General features: G+C 40.3%; 1 protein-coding gene across 1 annotated transcript; it reads right to left on the reverse strand.

Moving 5' to 3' along the window:
• Positions 1–1,124: 1,124 nt before the first annotated feature.
• Positions 1,125–5,822, reverse strand: LOC147866973 (Regulator of chromosome condensation (RCC1) family protein). The gene is made up of 15 exons (XM_087339761.1): positions 5,549–5,822; positions 4,518–4,579; positions 4,375–4,442; positions 4,175–4,296; positions 3,985–4,090; positions 3,850–3,901; positions 3,077–3,194; positions 2,951–2,981; positions 2,830–2,853; positions 2,517–2,723; positions 2,292–2,414; positions 2,150–2,203; positions 1,957–2,026; positions 1,850–1,883; positions 1,125–1,754 (listed from the first exon to the last, which is right to left on the reverse strand). The coding sequence occupies exons 1-15, from the start codon at positions 5,724–5,726 to the stop codon at positions 1,336–1,338; spliced, it is 1,668 nt and encodes a 555-aa protein (XP_087195887.1). The 5' UTR covers positions 5,727–5,822; the 3' UTR covers positions 1,125–1,335.
• Between the last annotated feature and the right edge of the window lie 9,280 nt (positions 5,823–15,102).

A 15,102-nucleotide genomic window follows, 5' to 3' on the forward strand; every position in this document is an offset into this window, starting at 1 on the left:
TTTGGTGTCCTGGAAAATCTCCTCGTGTATATTCTTGGCAATTCAAACGTAGTTCCATTTTGCTATGTTCCATTTTGAGCAAGATGGAATGGGAATTGGCAATTCAAAAGTTGTTCCATTTCGTATATTGTTATTACAAGGTCTTAATTATAGTATCCTTCTGCCAATGTATATGATATATGTAAAATATCCATGTTTTTTCAATTTTTTCGTCTACTTTTCATGGTTTCAAGAAATTGTATCGAAGAACAAATAAAACATGCCAGTCTTATGTTTTGCCATACAAGAAACAAATTGCCATATTACATCGCTCAGCAGCAAATTATGTTTCTTCATGCTTGAACCAAATGTATTGCTGTGTTTTTTGCTACTGTTCGTTCATCAGCCCTCTTCATGTAAGGAACATTGCTTGAATGTTTCTATGCTCCTGAATTGTAACTTTCTTTAGCTCATAAGGCTATAGCAATACCATGTAATTTCATTCATGAAGGTGTCCAGCAAATGTTTGATTATATTTCAAGTTTCACATCGTACCATTTAAATTTGGGTAATCAGTCATTGTGATCTTTCAATTTTGCTTTTGACTTGACCATTTTGCTGCGAAAGTCTTTACTATTGCAATCTTTACTAATACAAATCAACAATAAAGAAGTTAACTTCCTAAAAAGCAATTTATAAAACAAAAAGGCTATACAAGTTGATTCTCCCAAAATAAAAACATTACGTCCTCATCTCCCAAAACATTACAGATTGAGGACCTAGCTTATCATACAAGATTTTACTACTACAATTTAATATGACAATTATATGTAATGTCTTATCCAGCTGGCTTAACTGGTTTCCCGTTGATACATCAAATAACATGGAAATGCAACTACACTAAAATAGGCTTCCATTGCCTCATAAAATAAGCTATACATCCAATTGTTTGTAATGCTAAGGTAGCGTTTTCCCATACGTTAATGGTAAGAAAATATCAGCTTTGCATTCTAAATGAGGTCACAGCTTCTTGTACGTGTTAAGACATTGAAACCGAACCTGGCCAAAAACAATAGTATGAGCTGATGCAGCACATAAAATGAACATTGACAACAATTTCATAGTAAAGAAAATGAAACCAGACAGCACCAGCACAACATTGCTTATATGCACAATAGCTGCATGTATGAAAATGGTGAAGCATATGCCATATAACCTTTCAAAATATGAGAAAGCTGGGCCCGAGCCGTTGCAGTGCTCTAATGTAAGCCAAACCTAATAAACAAAACAGTTATGCCATCTCAAGAAGTTGTCATATGCTACACGAGGACTAAGTCTGGCATTGGGTGAGAATATCTATGAATTTTTCCGAGGACGTCCCCGTCCTCTCGTAGTGCCTTTCTTTTCAGTGGGTTTTGCCCCACCTTTCTTTGCATTACTAACTGATCCTCTTCCAAGGCCACGACCATGTCCTCGACCACGGGAGCCTTTTCCTCCTGTACGTGATGGTTGTTCTTCACTACCATCACTTGCATCACTATCAGCATCATCATCCTCCACTGCATCATCATCATTATCACTATCACCATCATCACTATCGTCAGTTTTCTTTATATCTTTCTTCGTGGGTCTTCCTCGAGGCTTTTTTTTAGCAGGGGCTTCTGATGCTTTCTTGGGCCGCCCTCTGCGTTTCTTTTCACCATTTTCTGCACCCTTCTCCAGAGCATCACCATCTGAATCTTCTGCTGCTCCTTTCTGCATTAGACTGTTTTTAACTGCAAAGCATTCAAGCAGTGTCATAGGGATCTATTGAGAAGAACAATTTTCATAATGGTTAAATTGAGATGTGTTCAACAAAACTAGGGCATACCTTCAGGGAGCGGATTACCTTCAAAGACCTCAAGCTGTCAAAAGTCAGATCATAATTAGTCTAAGTCAATTCAAACTTCATGTTTTTCAGCAATAAACAGATAAAACCTTTTCAATTTGATCCTCGAATCCTTCTGTTTTCACGACAATCAGTGAATGCCCAACCCCACAAGCAACACTAGCCACACAAACAGGAAGGTATTAAATATCAATTTCCGCCCACAACACTTGACTCAAAATACCCTCGCAAACATTTTTCAATAGCATTGATTAAATGTATCTTCTAGATGTAAATATGTACCTGAAAACATTCATGCCCTCTAAAGTGTCTACTTTCTTAGGATTAGCTGATGACCTGCCAAAAAACAGAAGAAGAAAATGTTGGCCAGAGCTCAAGTCTACTGGAATCAACATACGTGCAAGAAGGGTATAAGATCATATACTTTGGACCAGTGGGGCCGTAGCCAAGTTCACCATATAAGGCTTGTCCCCAACTTATGCAGGATGTCTCAGCACCAACAAATGTAGTCTTCTCGCCACAATCAATACAATGAAGAGCCCACCCACTGTTTTCATGTGGGATACAAAGAAAAACCAGAATAATGAGAACAAAATATAGTTATTGACTATCAAGGAACAATTAACATGAGAATATTCTCTGTGCTCACCTCATGTCATAAACAGGTTTAGGATACATCCAACTGTCTCCAGTTGTCTTCACCCTTCCCCACATGTATAGCTGCCCGCCTACACCCGTACATGCTGAATATGCAGAGCCAGCTGCAATAATTGCTGTGGGCGGTAACACATTTTGCCGCTGAAAATGCTCTATCGCACGTGGACTAAACTCATCTTTCTGCTCTTTGTGGCCAAGCCTATAAGCCAATTTATACATCAAAATGAAATCAGAATATTCTTCTGTGTTCAGTAATTTACTTCCTTTCATTGTAAAAAATCATTGCACAAAATCCTTCTTTCCACCTTCCAAAGCCTCCAAATCCCCACCTGTTGCCGGATTAACATGGGAAATACTAACATTAGGCTCCAATCCAAAAAGAAGGACAGGAAATCATAGAGCAAGAAGCTTAATGAAGGAGCATACGTGTAAACGAAGCCATTTGAATCAACAGCAACTGCAATATGTCAACACAAATAATGCAATATGTCATTGGAAAGGACACAATATCTTAAGGACTTCTAGTAAAGTATCAGCCAGAAAGATACCAACCAGAGTGATTGTTTCCACATGCAACTTTGACAATAGTTTTTTCTGTAAGCGTTGCTATGGCTTTTGGTCGAGGCTGAGGCTCAAATACAATTTTCACAGAGCTATCCCTAGCATTGTACTGGCAAGAATATTCAACATTATATTGAAATTTAGAACCAAGAAATTTCCTATATATGTCTATAAATAACCAATTCTGTAGTTAGTTTGAATGTGTTCTCATGAAACGTGGTATAGAGACACCACAAATAAACAGCATAAATGCAACATTCCTTCACACTAATGATGAAAGGGGGTTGCTAGCATGGCCTTTATACCTATAGAGGTTGGTTCCGCAACTTATCAGTCAGGCTACACGATAAAGTGCCATATTTTCCTGAGTACATAGCCCCCCCAGTTTCAAGTCTAAATCATTTATTTTTATATCAAGCAATTATTCACTCTTGTAGAGCTCCTAGAAAACATTTACCTCATTGTAGTTCGAATACATGAAGTTTAATTGAAACTCCGTTATGTTGCCCATGCTTGACTTGTTTCATTGAAAGCTTAGAGCTTCAATTATTGTATACTTTAAACATTATGATTTTTTGGTGCTCGTAAATTTATATAATATGAAGCACAACAACTGCATATAAAGACATAAATATACAAGGTTGAAAAGAATGAAACAGCAAACTGATGATGGTGAAGACTTCAAAAGTATAACATGAGAGTGGTCAAGAACTACAGTCAAAACTCCTATGAGCATTATTCTGAAAATATTAGCTAACATTCACCTGATTATCCGATCCATGGCCAAGTTGTCCATATTGAGGCAAGCCTGCACTTCTGCATTCAATATTACATTCAGTTTTCTTTAAATATTACCTATCTTCTTGACGAGAAATCACCAAATTCACAATGCACCGTACAAGATAGTTGCTCCTGGAATGGATGAAAGCCAAACAGTGAAATCTGAACCACATGCAACATGAGTTGCCTTGGTAACTGAACACTTCACTGGTAAGCTTTCTGCCTCTGTTATTGAACACTAGACTTCAATATCAGGACTATCGTCTATACTTAATCAGAGTTTAGGTTTAGAAAAGACCAAGATTGTACCGTTTTTTAAAGATCCAGATCCAAGCTGTCCATGTTTGTTGCATCCAAAAGCTAAAGAATCACCCTCATCGGTTATTATTACAGAATGGTTCTTCCCAGCTCCTGCTTTTACAACTTTATACCTGCGTTAAACCACAATAAGAATTCCCATGGGACCACTAAACTCATTAATATACATATGCTAACAAACATTTACTCACTTCGCCAGAGACGCAACTATCATTGGTAAGTCCCTCGTTCCAAAATCACCATGTCCTAATTGCCCCTTCTGCTAATTTAGACTGCATGAGTCATTATTTCCTAGTTTTCCACTCTAGAAATGCCAGTATAAGCAACACGTTACCTCATTCCTTCCCCATGTAAAGCATCGGCCATCCACATCCAAAGCAATACAGTGACAAGACGCTGCAATTTAGCAAACTTCCATTAAAATTTCTAACATGCCAAGAGGCAAAGATATGCTCTAAAAAGTTCAAGCATTTGAAGAAACAAATGGTTTAAGGTCATTTTCTCTATAAAAATGAGACATTTACCTTCGGACTTGATGCTACTGTATACCATGCAAACCGACTGTCTAATGGAAAATTTTTATAAATACATCAACTAAAGAAAAAGTGAAATATTTGGGAGACTCGCCACTTGTCTTGACCCTCACGTATGTATCATATCATTTTCACTGAATTTGTTCAAATTTTTTTACCCTTGTGAACTGTTTCTCTTTACTGATTTACCTAGTAGCATCAATTTCAGTTTGTATATGAAGGATAAAGTTGTAATAAATATGACCTTCAAGAAACATACACAACAATTTGAGCTGTAAGCTACTAACTCGCCACTATTGTTTTTTTTTAAGGACAATCCTGCCATTCAATCACGCACCACAATTTGGGAGCAGTATTCCAAACATCAACAAAATTTATTTTCACAAACACGCATATATATATACATATGCATACATTTTTTCAGGGGACGAGGGAACTTCTTAAACAAAATGAAAGATAAGCTTTAGTTATAGCGTTACTTGTAAGAGAGTTCTTAAACGTTATTGTTTTTCATATTGATGAATACATAGTTCATGTGACCATCAGGAATGCGATTGCAAGGAAGTAAGAGCCAAACCCTAACCCTAACATTAAAACCAGGCTGATCCCTAAAACCTAGCCCTAAGTTTTAAAGTTAAAACCAAGCTTTAAATACAACCGTAGCCCCCAAAACCAAAATTCCGGACAAACCCCTATACAACCTAACTTCAAAGCCCTAAATAACCTAAACGTCGAAGACTGCGTTTGTGTGCAGGAAAAAGTGAACGAGAAGAAGACGAACATATATACATGCTTTAATCAGATAATTAGAGGGAAATGTCGGATAGCTGACCTGATCCAGAAGCTACGAAGGTAATCGGGACACCGACGAGGGGACGGAGGCGAGCAGGAGAGGGCAGCAATGCAAATCCCTCCAGAGACCTGCTTCGCCCGACCGAATCCCAACCTGTGCTCCCACACATGAGGACCTCACCCCACTCCTTCTTCTCTTCTTCTTCTTCGCAAGCCATGGCTGAAGAGACAAGCAGCTCCTTTACTTACACCGCACTGCTTACGTCTCCTTGTCCCTTGCCTGTGTCTTCTCGTCGACCTTGGAGCCGTTGCTCGTTCCTGCAGGTCTGTTTTTGCAGGCGATGGAGGGAGAGAGCTGCTATTTAAAACTTAGTTAGGGTTTTGAAATATTAACGAGAAACGAGATCTGATAATATACATACATAACAGACACGCAAATGAAAAGCTTTTATTTGCTTTTTGCTGTTTTAAAACAAATCAATACAACAGCAACACACTCACTCACAAGCAAGCAAGCAAACAAACAAACAAACACACGCTACACAAAAATAGACCAAAAAAAAAGGCGCGCAATAAGAAGAAGAAGAAGAGGTCAATTAACTTAAAAGGAAAATGATGTTATTATTATACATATATGTGCGTATGCATACATACATATATGTATATGTGATAGGGTTTTTCTTTCCTCGAGTAACTTTGGTGGCAACCGAAGCCTCCGATCGTATATATATGTATATGTATATATATGATACGGTTTTTATTTCCTAAGTACTTTGGTGGCAACCACAACCTCCGAATCTGAAAATCTGATCCTTATGGGGTTTGGATCGGCATTGACAATTTGACCATGAGAGAGAGAGAGAGAGAGAGAAGCTCTTCTATGAAGGTGGTAGGAAAGACACCCCCCCTCCCCCCATGCACCTGCTAGAAACTCCTTTCGTAGTTCATATGCAAATAATAATGTCCTGGCTGGATCGATTGATAACTTTATCAACGAAGGACGACTTTCATCATTGTTGGAGCAAATAGAATGGATATCAAAACACGTTACGAACCGATTTATGTATGGCCCTTTCATGTTAGAATAAAAATTATTCAATCGATCTTGTTTCCTATGTTATCATACGTTCACCGATTTCACCATAGATGGAATCAACAATTGTAACTTCACACCCTATTATATTAGTTTTAGCAGAACAACCCCCTCATTCTTTGCTAGCTACGTCATGTCTACCTAGCTAACATCCAACTTCAAAGAGTTATTCACAACCACAACCACTTAAATGCAAATATATATATGCCCTCCCCCTCTACATCCAACGCCTCCGCCTCCATCATTGTCCACACGTGACGCCACCCTCTAGATCATCCACTCGACCCATCACACTTTGTCCTCCTCCGTCTCCATCAAATGACCACATCCTCCCACTACATTGCACCCTTGGTGTTGTGCATTCATTAGTTTGGGGGAATGTTAAGCATTTGTCACCTGAGACATGAGTGGTGAAAACTACGACACCAACAAAGTGCATGAAGGCTCAAGAAGACAACAGGAAAAAGGGGATAATGTAAATCTCAGTAGGAAGCTTTTAGCCAACAGGCAATAACCTAACTTGAAAGGAACCCAACCCCATTGTAAAAAGTTACATAGTCACCCTTTAGTAACCATTGTAGCTCTTCTCCATTTCTCCTGTGACTTAGTGTAATAGAGATCTCACTCACTCCCCTTAACCTTCCATTGGAGCTTAAGGGTAATTAGGGTTAATGAGCTATCACTAGTCGATCTTAATCACTTAACTATTGTATGCATACTAAAACATCTTTGATAATAAGTAGCGTTAAGTTATTTAACCTTCTTTTGTGACTATTTTCATTATCTTCTATTTATTAATAAGGTTAGTTAAGCTAGTCGCTCAAGGGTGACCTACAACTATACACCAATCTCGAATCCTTGGCCCACTGATATTGAGGACATAAATGTCTCAATCGATCTATAGGCATGACATGATGTTGAGCACTCATAAACTGCACAAAATTACCACAAAAAAAAACCTTTTAATTTCACAACATATTTTCTTATGCCAACTTGTGAATCAAAAGTGAAGGTATATTCTACATACATCCAACCATGATGCAATGAACAATGTTAGAGAAGTCATGAAATCTTAACCATGAAGAGAGCCAATTATGCAAGGTGACATGTCATCATATTCGTAATCCGAATGGGTGTGTAGAGTGGGATTGAGTTTGTAGTATTTGGATCCCTAGAGTTATGAAGTTTGTAATAAGTTTGTCATGGTGATGTTTTCTTTTGTAATGAAAGACATTATTTATGAAAAATGAAGAGATATATATATATATAATGTCCATGGGAGACCAATTTGTGAACTATTAGAATTAGAATTAGAATTTTTATCGTCCATAAAGAGGCCAATTTTGACCTATGGAACCAGAGTATACATGTGTTCTTGATATATGTCTCCTTCCTAAGAAGGGGTATTCATAGGTTGAAGCACAAAGTCTCTATGTGCTAATAAAAGCATACACATATGAGCTCAACCTTCTAGGTGGTGTCTTAAGTATGGATCTTAAGTTATCACTCCGTCTTAGTATGTCAAGATATCTTGAATGAATTGCACTATATGTCGAGCATGTGAAGAGCAAGTGACATTCATCCTCTACCATGCCTTCATTGCATACTTTACATGTCTTCAAATTCGTTACATTTTGATACCATGATGCAACTTCAATACCTAACTTGTGAGATCGAGTGCGAAGTAGTGTAAGGGCTCTACGAGCATTGCTACTCATATTGGTAATGAGATAAGGTTGGATACGATCAATAGACATTCTTGCTTTATATTGAGACCAACATTCAGGGTTGACATTCGCAATGTAGTATTCTAGCTTTGTCCTCTTAGCATCCTCCCACTTCATCCTTAATGATTCCACCAACCTTTCCTCAATCATTACATATTGCATAGCATTGCCTGAAAGCTCTAAAAGATCATCCACACCCCATCTTCTAAACCATTTCTTTATGTCAACAACCCAACCAGATGAGAGAATCTTACTTTTATGATTCTTTCGTAGCTTACATCCAACATCCCAAGAAAGATGTGGTAATTGATGATTCGGCATATTCTTGACTTTTGTAATGTATTTACATACTCTTTGGAGTGCCAATAGTTCTATGGGTCGAACACCCGTTTCCAAGAGCATAACCTTGTAAGAGGTAGTGCATTTAACTCCTAATTGCCTCCTTAAAAACATCTTTTGAATTTTCTCAATCTCGTTCCATGCATTAAGAGAGATGGTGTCACCCCATACTTCTACTCCATAAAGCAATACTTGAGTTACCATGGCATTGAACAACATTAATTTTACTTCCCATCCACAAGTATCACTTTGGTTGCATTGGTTCTCCAAAAGGTAATATGCTTTCCAACCGGCTTGAAGTCTAGAATCAAAGCATGCACTCCATTTATTTGCGGCGGGTACATCAATACCAAGATATTTAAAGCTTTGAACAATTTGTATATGTTCACCTTTGTATGTGAGCATAGGGTAATGATGAGGTTGGATGGTTTGCACTACCATCATTTTTGTTTTCTCCACATTCACTGCTAGTCCACTAATATGGCAAAATTCTTCTAATACCCCAAGTAAATGTTGCATACCAACAACATCATATGAGAAGAGTACCACATCATCTGCATATAAAAGCAATAAGATAACATGTTGCATCAAATTGGGGCCATTCAATCCTTCTTCTCTTGCAACCTTATTCACCACTTCTTCTAATTTATCAATACATAAGCCAAAGAGTGTGGGTGATAGTGGACATCCTTGCTTGACCCCCGTGTTACTTAAAAAGCTCTTTGAGAATCCACTATCCATTTTTAGTTGGCATTTAACTTGTTCATATAGGCGTGCAACCGCAACTCGATACTCTAATGGCATGTCAATGTCTACCATTCGATTCCAAAGCTCACTTCGTGGTACGGTATCAAAAGCTTTCTTGAAATCAACAAAACAACAATAAAGTGTTTTTCCTTGTAGTCAACTCTCTTCCATGATTACTCTTAATGTGACCAAACGATCCATGGTGGAGTGTTTTGGTCTAAATCCGGCTTGCCCAAGTGCTCTTTTGCTTGTACTCTTAGCCCATGTGCTTATCTTTTGCTCCATAATAGTACTATGTAATTTAGCAATAGTTGAGCTCACCATTATTGTACGATAATTTGCTACTTGATTCTTATCGCCGCCTTTAAATATTGGTTTAATCCAATTCATAAGCCAATCATTTGGAAATCCTTGTTTTATAGCTTGCTCTAAAATTGTCATTATCCAATGACGAGTGTGTGGCATTGTCCATTTTAAAAGCTCACTTGAGACGTAGTTTGAATCTGTTGCTTTCCCACTTGCCATCTTCTTTATTCCCTTATTGACATCATCAATATCGATACATGTAGTGCATGGAGTTTCAATTTTCTCAACCATAGGAGCCACACCTTCATATGAGAGAGAGAGAGAGAGAGAGATTCATTACCATGTTTATCTATTGAAGATTAACTTAGAAGGTTTGGAATTTCACCTCTCACCAATGCAACAATTAGTACATGTCATGGCAAGACTCGAACCCATGACTTTATGCTACATGGGTCGAGCTCTTACCATTAGATTATGAATTGTATTTTGTAGGATATTATTTTCATTTATACTTTATCATAGAAAATTGATGTATATTCCAGATCTCTCTGGAACATTCTAGAAGCTTCAGGATTATTCCTAAAAACACTATAAAAGGAGGCACAAGGCATTGTTTTGAACCAAATTGGTTCAACGCCAGTCTTAAGCCTCTTAGCCGCTTGTACTTATCTTTTCACATAACATATAGTTGCTGTCATCATCTCTCTCTCTCTCTCATTCTCGCTATCTCTCTCTCTCTCCTCTTCTCACTTCCTCTCTCGGGAATCTTACGCAGTCCCGTCCTCTTAGTACTAATAGTACTGCTGTTCTTAGTACTAATTCCATCTCTGTTTTAGTACTATTCCTGACAGTTTGAACCAATTTGTTCCTCTAGCCTACTTGTCACTCTCCCTCATCCTCCTACCCTTTTCCCTATACTATGGCTACTGTTAGCGCCCAAGAATACCAATCCGTTTTCTCCGAGCTACAGTGCCTAAAAGAAAAGTTTGTTGCCCTGGAACAAGAAAACCAACGGCTGATAGGGGATCTGCAACAAATCGCTCTAGAAAAACAACAAACGCAACAACAACATGGGGAGTTAGCGTTACGGGTACAACAACTCGAAGCAGCGTTGCAACAACAAGGATCCAGTCCCCAAGGATTTCATAAAGAGCCCAAATTGGACTTCCTGTGAAATTTGATGGAACGCGTTCGCAATTCCGGGGATTCCTTAATCAGGTACGCTTAGTCATCCAGATGCATCCTTCCCGATATCCCACTGATGCATCTCGAGTCGGCCTAATAGGCACGCTACTTAGCGGCTCAGCCTTGGCATGGTTTGCTCCGCTTCTAGAAAAACAATCACCCTTACTTAATAACTTTGAAGATTTTATTGGTGAGTTTAAAGCCTGCTTTGGAGACACCGACAACATCAGGACGACGATCAACAAGATCCGGCGATTGCGTCAAGGCGATCGTCCAGCCTCTGCCTACGCGGCGGATTTCCGCCTACTTGCTTCAGATATACCCTGGGATGATCAAGCACTAATGGAGCAGTTTCGCTATGGCTTGCGAAACGATGTCAAAGATCTACTTCTAACTTTCCCCGAAGAACCAAAGTCTCTTACGGAGGCAATCAGTCGAGCAGTTCGATGTGAGAACCGCCTTTTTGAACGACGTTCAGAACGTCAATTACAGATACCACGCTCTAGGCCAGAGCCCACTTACGCCGCAGTCGCGGCTAAACCGTTTGCACGAGACATACCTCAAGCAAATACTTCGACACCGATGGAGATCGATACCATGCGTCGACGCGGCCCGTTATCGGAAGAAGAAAAGCAACGACGACGTGCCAATCGATTATGTCTTTATTGCGGTGGACCAGGACATATCGCCATCAATTGTCCCCATAGGCCAAGAAGACAGGTAAATCAAATCGTCGCCTGTACTAAACCCGAGTCAATTCTTCCCTTCGGAGTGTCTGATAGTATTAATAGTACTAATAGAGTGTCAGATAGTATTCATAGTACTAATAGCCCAATTATCTCAAATAAATTTGAAATCCTTAGTCAATTAGATGAAGAGTTAAACGATTGAGTCCAGCCAAAATAGGAGCCATTTGGTTGGACAACAGCCCTAGATCTGTACAGCCCATTAGTGGTTCCATTCCTTCCAAGCAAGTTAGCAATGTGTTCCTAGCCCAAGTCATTGTTAGTACTAAAAGTACTCCCCCAATACCCATCCTAGCACTTTTAGATTCCGGAGCTAATTCCTGTTTCATGGATCGAAATTTTGCCCAAGCTTCTCAGATATCCTTAAGAAAACTTCCTTGTCCCGCATCTGTAGTGGTCATTGATGGTCGTCCCATTGCTTCCGGGAATATTGTAGAAGAATCAGAACCCATTCAAGTTGTCCTAGGTAGTTTTGTGTGTATAATATCATTTAATATAATTAGTAGTCCAGAGCATCCCATTGTCCTAGGATTACCTTGGCTTGAATTACATAATCCAGCCATAGATTGGAGAACAAGAGAAGTCCGATATCGACCACCCCAAGAATCAACTCACCGAGTTTCGACCATTTCACTCCATCAACTACGCGAAGAAGGACCCAAGGAGGCAATGTTCCTATTTGCCATATCAGTACATCCTTCTAGCACTATTAAGAAGGACTCCTCAATACAACTTCCGGCAAAATATCATCCTTATGCCGATGTATTTGACAAGGTAAAAGCCGGTACCCTTCCTCATCACCGTCCCTATGACTATCCCATCGATTTACAACCAGGAACCGAGCCACCATGGGGACCAATTTACAACTTGTCACCCACCGAGTTAGAAGTCCTTCGAGCCTACATAGAGGAGAACTTGGCAAGCGGGTTCATCCGTCATTCGAAATCTCCGGCCGGTGCACCCATCTTCTTTGTCAAGAAGAAAGATGGCTCACTTCGTCTTGTCGTTGATTACCGCAGATTGAATAAAGTCACCATCCGGAATAGGTATGCACTTCCTCTTATATCAAGTCTTTTAGAGTGAGTTAATGGTGCCAAGTTTTTTACTAAAATCGACCTACGAGGAGCGTATAATCTCGTGCGGATCCGACCGGGAGATGAGTGGAAGACCGCTTTTCGCACACGGTATGGGCATTTCGAGTATACTGTTATGCCGTTTGGCCTAACCAATGCACCTGCAGTCTTCCAACACATGGCAAATGATATATTCAGAGACCTCTTGGATATCTGTTTGATCATTTATCTGGATGATTTGTTGATTTATTCGAAGACCCAGGAAGAGCACGATTCTCATGTACTATTAGTACTAAAGCGACTCCGCGAGAATGGTCTTTATGCCAAGCTAGAGAAATGTAGCTTTGACTGCAAGCAAGTGGAATTTCTAGGCTACGTCATCTCCTCAAAGGGCATCGCCATGGATCCAGCTAAAATCCAAACTGTACTAGAGTGGCAAATTCCACGGTCGGTACGAGATGTACAATGTTTTCTAGGCTTTGCTAACTTCTACCGTAAGTTTATACAGGATTACTCGAAGATTATTTTACCTCTCACACAACTTACGAAGAAGGGCCAAGCATTTCTTTGGTCCATCGAAGCAGATATGGCTTTTCGGCATCTTAAGAAAGCCTTTACATCAGCACCGATTCTAGCTCATGTGGATACAAGCAAACCATTCATCATGGAGGCCGACGCATCAGATTTTGCCCTCGGTAGCATCCTTTCTCAACAAGGCGATAAAGAAGAGTTGCATCCGGTGGCTTTCCATTCGCGCAAATTCAATGTCGCAGAAATCAACTACGAAATACATGACAAGGAGTTATTAGCCATCGTGGATTCATTTGTACAATGGCGGCATTTCTTAGAGGGCTCTCCACATTAGGTCATTGTCTTTAGCGATCATAAAAATCTTGCTTATTTTCAGAACGCTCGCGTACTAAATCGACAGCAAGCTCGGTGGGCGCAATTCCTCACGCGTTTCAACTTCGAAATCACATATCGACCGGGGAAGCAGCAAGGAAAAGCAGATGCACTATCACGGCGTTCATATCCTGCACCTCGTCCTGGTGACGCAACATTTGATAATCAAAAGCAAGTAATCTTGGGACCAACACGATTGCACACGACGCGGATTTTTCACACCCCGATGGATTCACGGATTACCGATGACATACGTGCAACCTTGAAGACGGATAGTTTTGCTCAAGACATCCTGGCGCACATTGATACTTCTCGGGCATCCTGTTCTCAGTCTCAACAACCAGGTATTGACTACCGACAATTCGAATATCATGATGGTTTGTTATTCTTTAAAAAGCGCGTATATGTCCCTGATTGCTCCTGTCGCCTTCAAATCGTCCAACATTGTCACGACACCCATACGGCGGGACATTTCGGTAGTACCAAGACGTTGGAGTTAGTGCAACAATCTTTTTGGTGGCCCCACATGCGCCGTTTTGTCGACGACTACGTTCGGACCTGTGATGCTTGCTGCCGAGCAAAGATGCCACGACACCATCCATATGGCTTGTTGGAACCTTTACCAATTCCAAGTAAGCCATGGCAGTCTATTTGTCTTGATTTTATTACAGATCTGCCGGTCTCGAAGGGGTTTGATGCTATCCTAACCGTCGTCGATCGATATACGAAGATGGCACATTTTGTGCCATGTACTAAAGCCATCACTAGCGAGGAAACCGCCGCTCTTGTTATGCGTGAGGTATTTCGGCATCATGGCCTACCAGACAGTATTATCAGTGACCGAGGCCCGCAATTTGTCTCCAAATTTTGGCAGCATCTCTTTAGGATGCTCAAGGTCTCCTGCAACCTCTCCTCCGGCTACCATCCTCAAACTGACGGACAGGCGGAACGAACAAACCAAACGTTGGAGCAATATCTCTGGTGTTTCCTGAGTTATCAACAGGACGATTGGGCCGAGATTCTCCACTTTGCGGAGTGTGCGTATAATAATGCTATTCACTCCTCGACTCGGGTCTCCCCATTTCTCGCTTATACCGGTTTCCATCCTCGCTGGTCGGTGATCGACACTCCGGAGCTACCTACCAACCCTCGTGCCGAGGACCATTTGGAGAGGCTACGCAAGATCCAGATGGATCTCTCTACTCACCTTCGTCATGCTCAACACACACAGAAGACTTATGCGGATCGTCATCGGTTTCCCTCCTCTTTTGCCATCGGAGATCGAGTATGGCTCTTACGTCGTCACATCAAGACTACTCGACCGTGCGACAAGTTGGATTATCGACGACTCGGTCCTTTCCGTATTACGGGGAAGATTAATGATGTCACCTTCCGCCTGGATCTCCCTCCGCAGCTTCAGATACATCCGGTTTTTCATTGTTCTCTTCTTGAACCTTATAAAGCAAACACCATTC

The sequence above is a fragment of the Azolla caroliniana genome, unplaced genomic scaffold, assembly GCF_043228905.1.
Source record: "Azolla caroliniana isolate FFs.n. ecotype wild unplaced genomic scaffold, voAzoCaro1.0.p SCAF_2, whole genome shotgun sequence".
Lineage (NCBI taxonomy): Eukaryota > Viridiplantae > Streptophyta > Polypodiopsida > Salviniales > Salviniaceae > Azolla > Azolla caroliniana.

What these genes read in the sequence shown, in the direction of transcription:
- LOC147866973 (XM_087339761.1), bottom strand. Translation starts at nt 5,726, where the DNA reads ATGGCTTGCGAAGAAGAAGAAGAGAAGAAGGAGTGGGGTGAGGTCCTC. An exon ending in TTACATGGGGAAGGAATGAG is followed by an intron (nt 4,443 to 4,517) that starts GTAACGTGTTGC and finishes CTAAATTAGCAG; the next exon opens with AAGGGGCAATTAGGACATGG. An exon ending in TACGGCCCCACTGGTCCAAA is followed by an intron (nt 2,204 to 2,291) that starts GTATATGATCTT and finishes GTTTTTTGGCAG; the next exon opens with GTCATCAGCTAATCCTAAGA.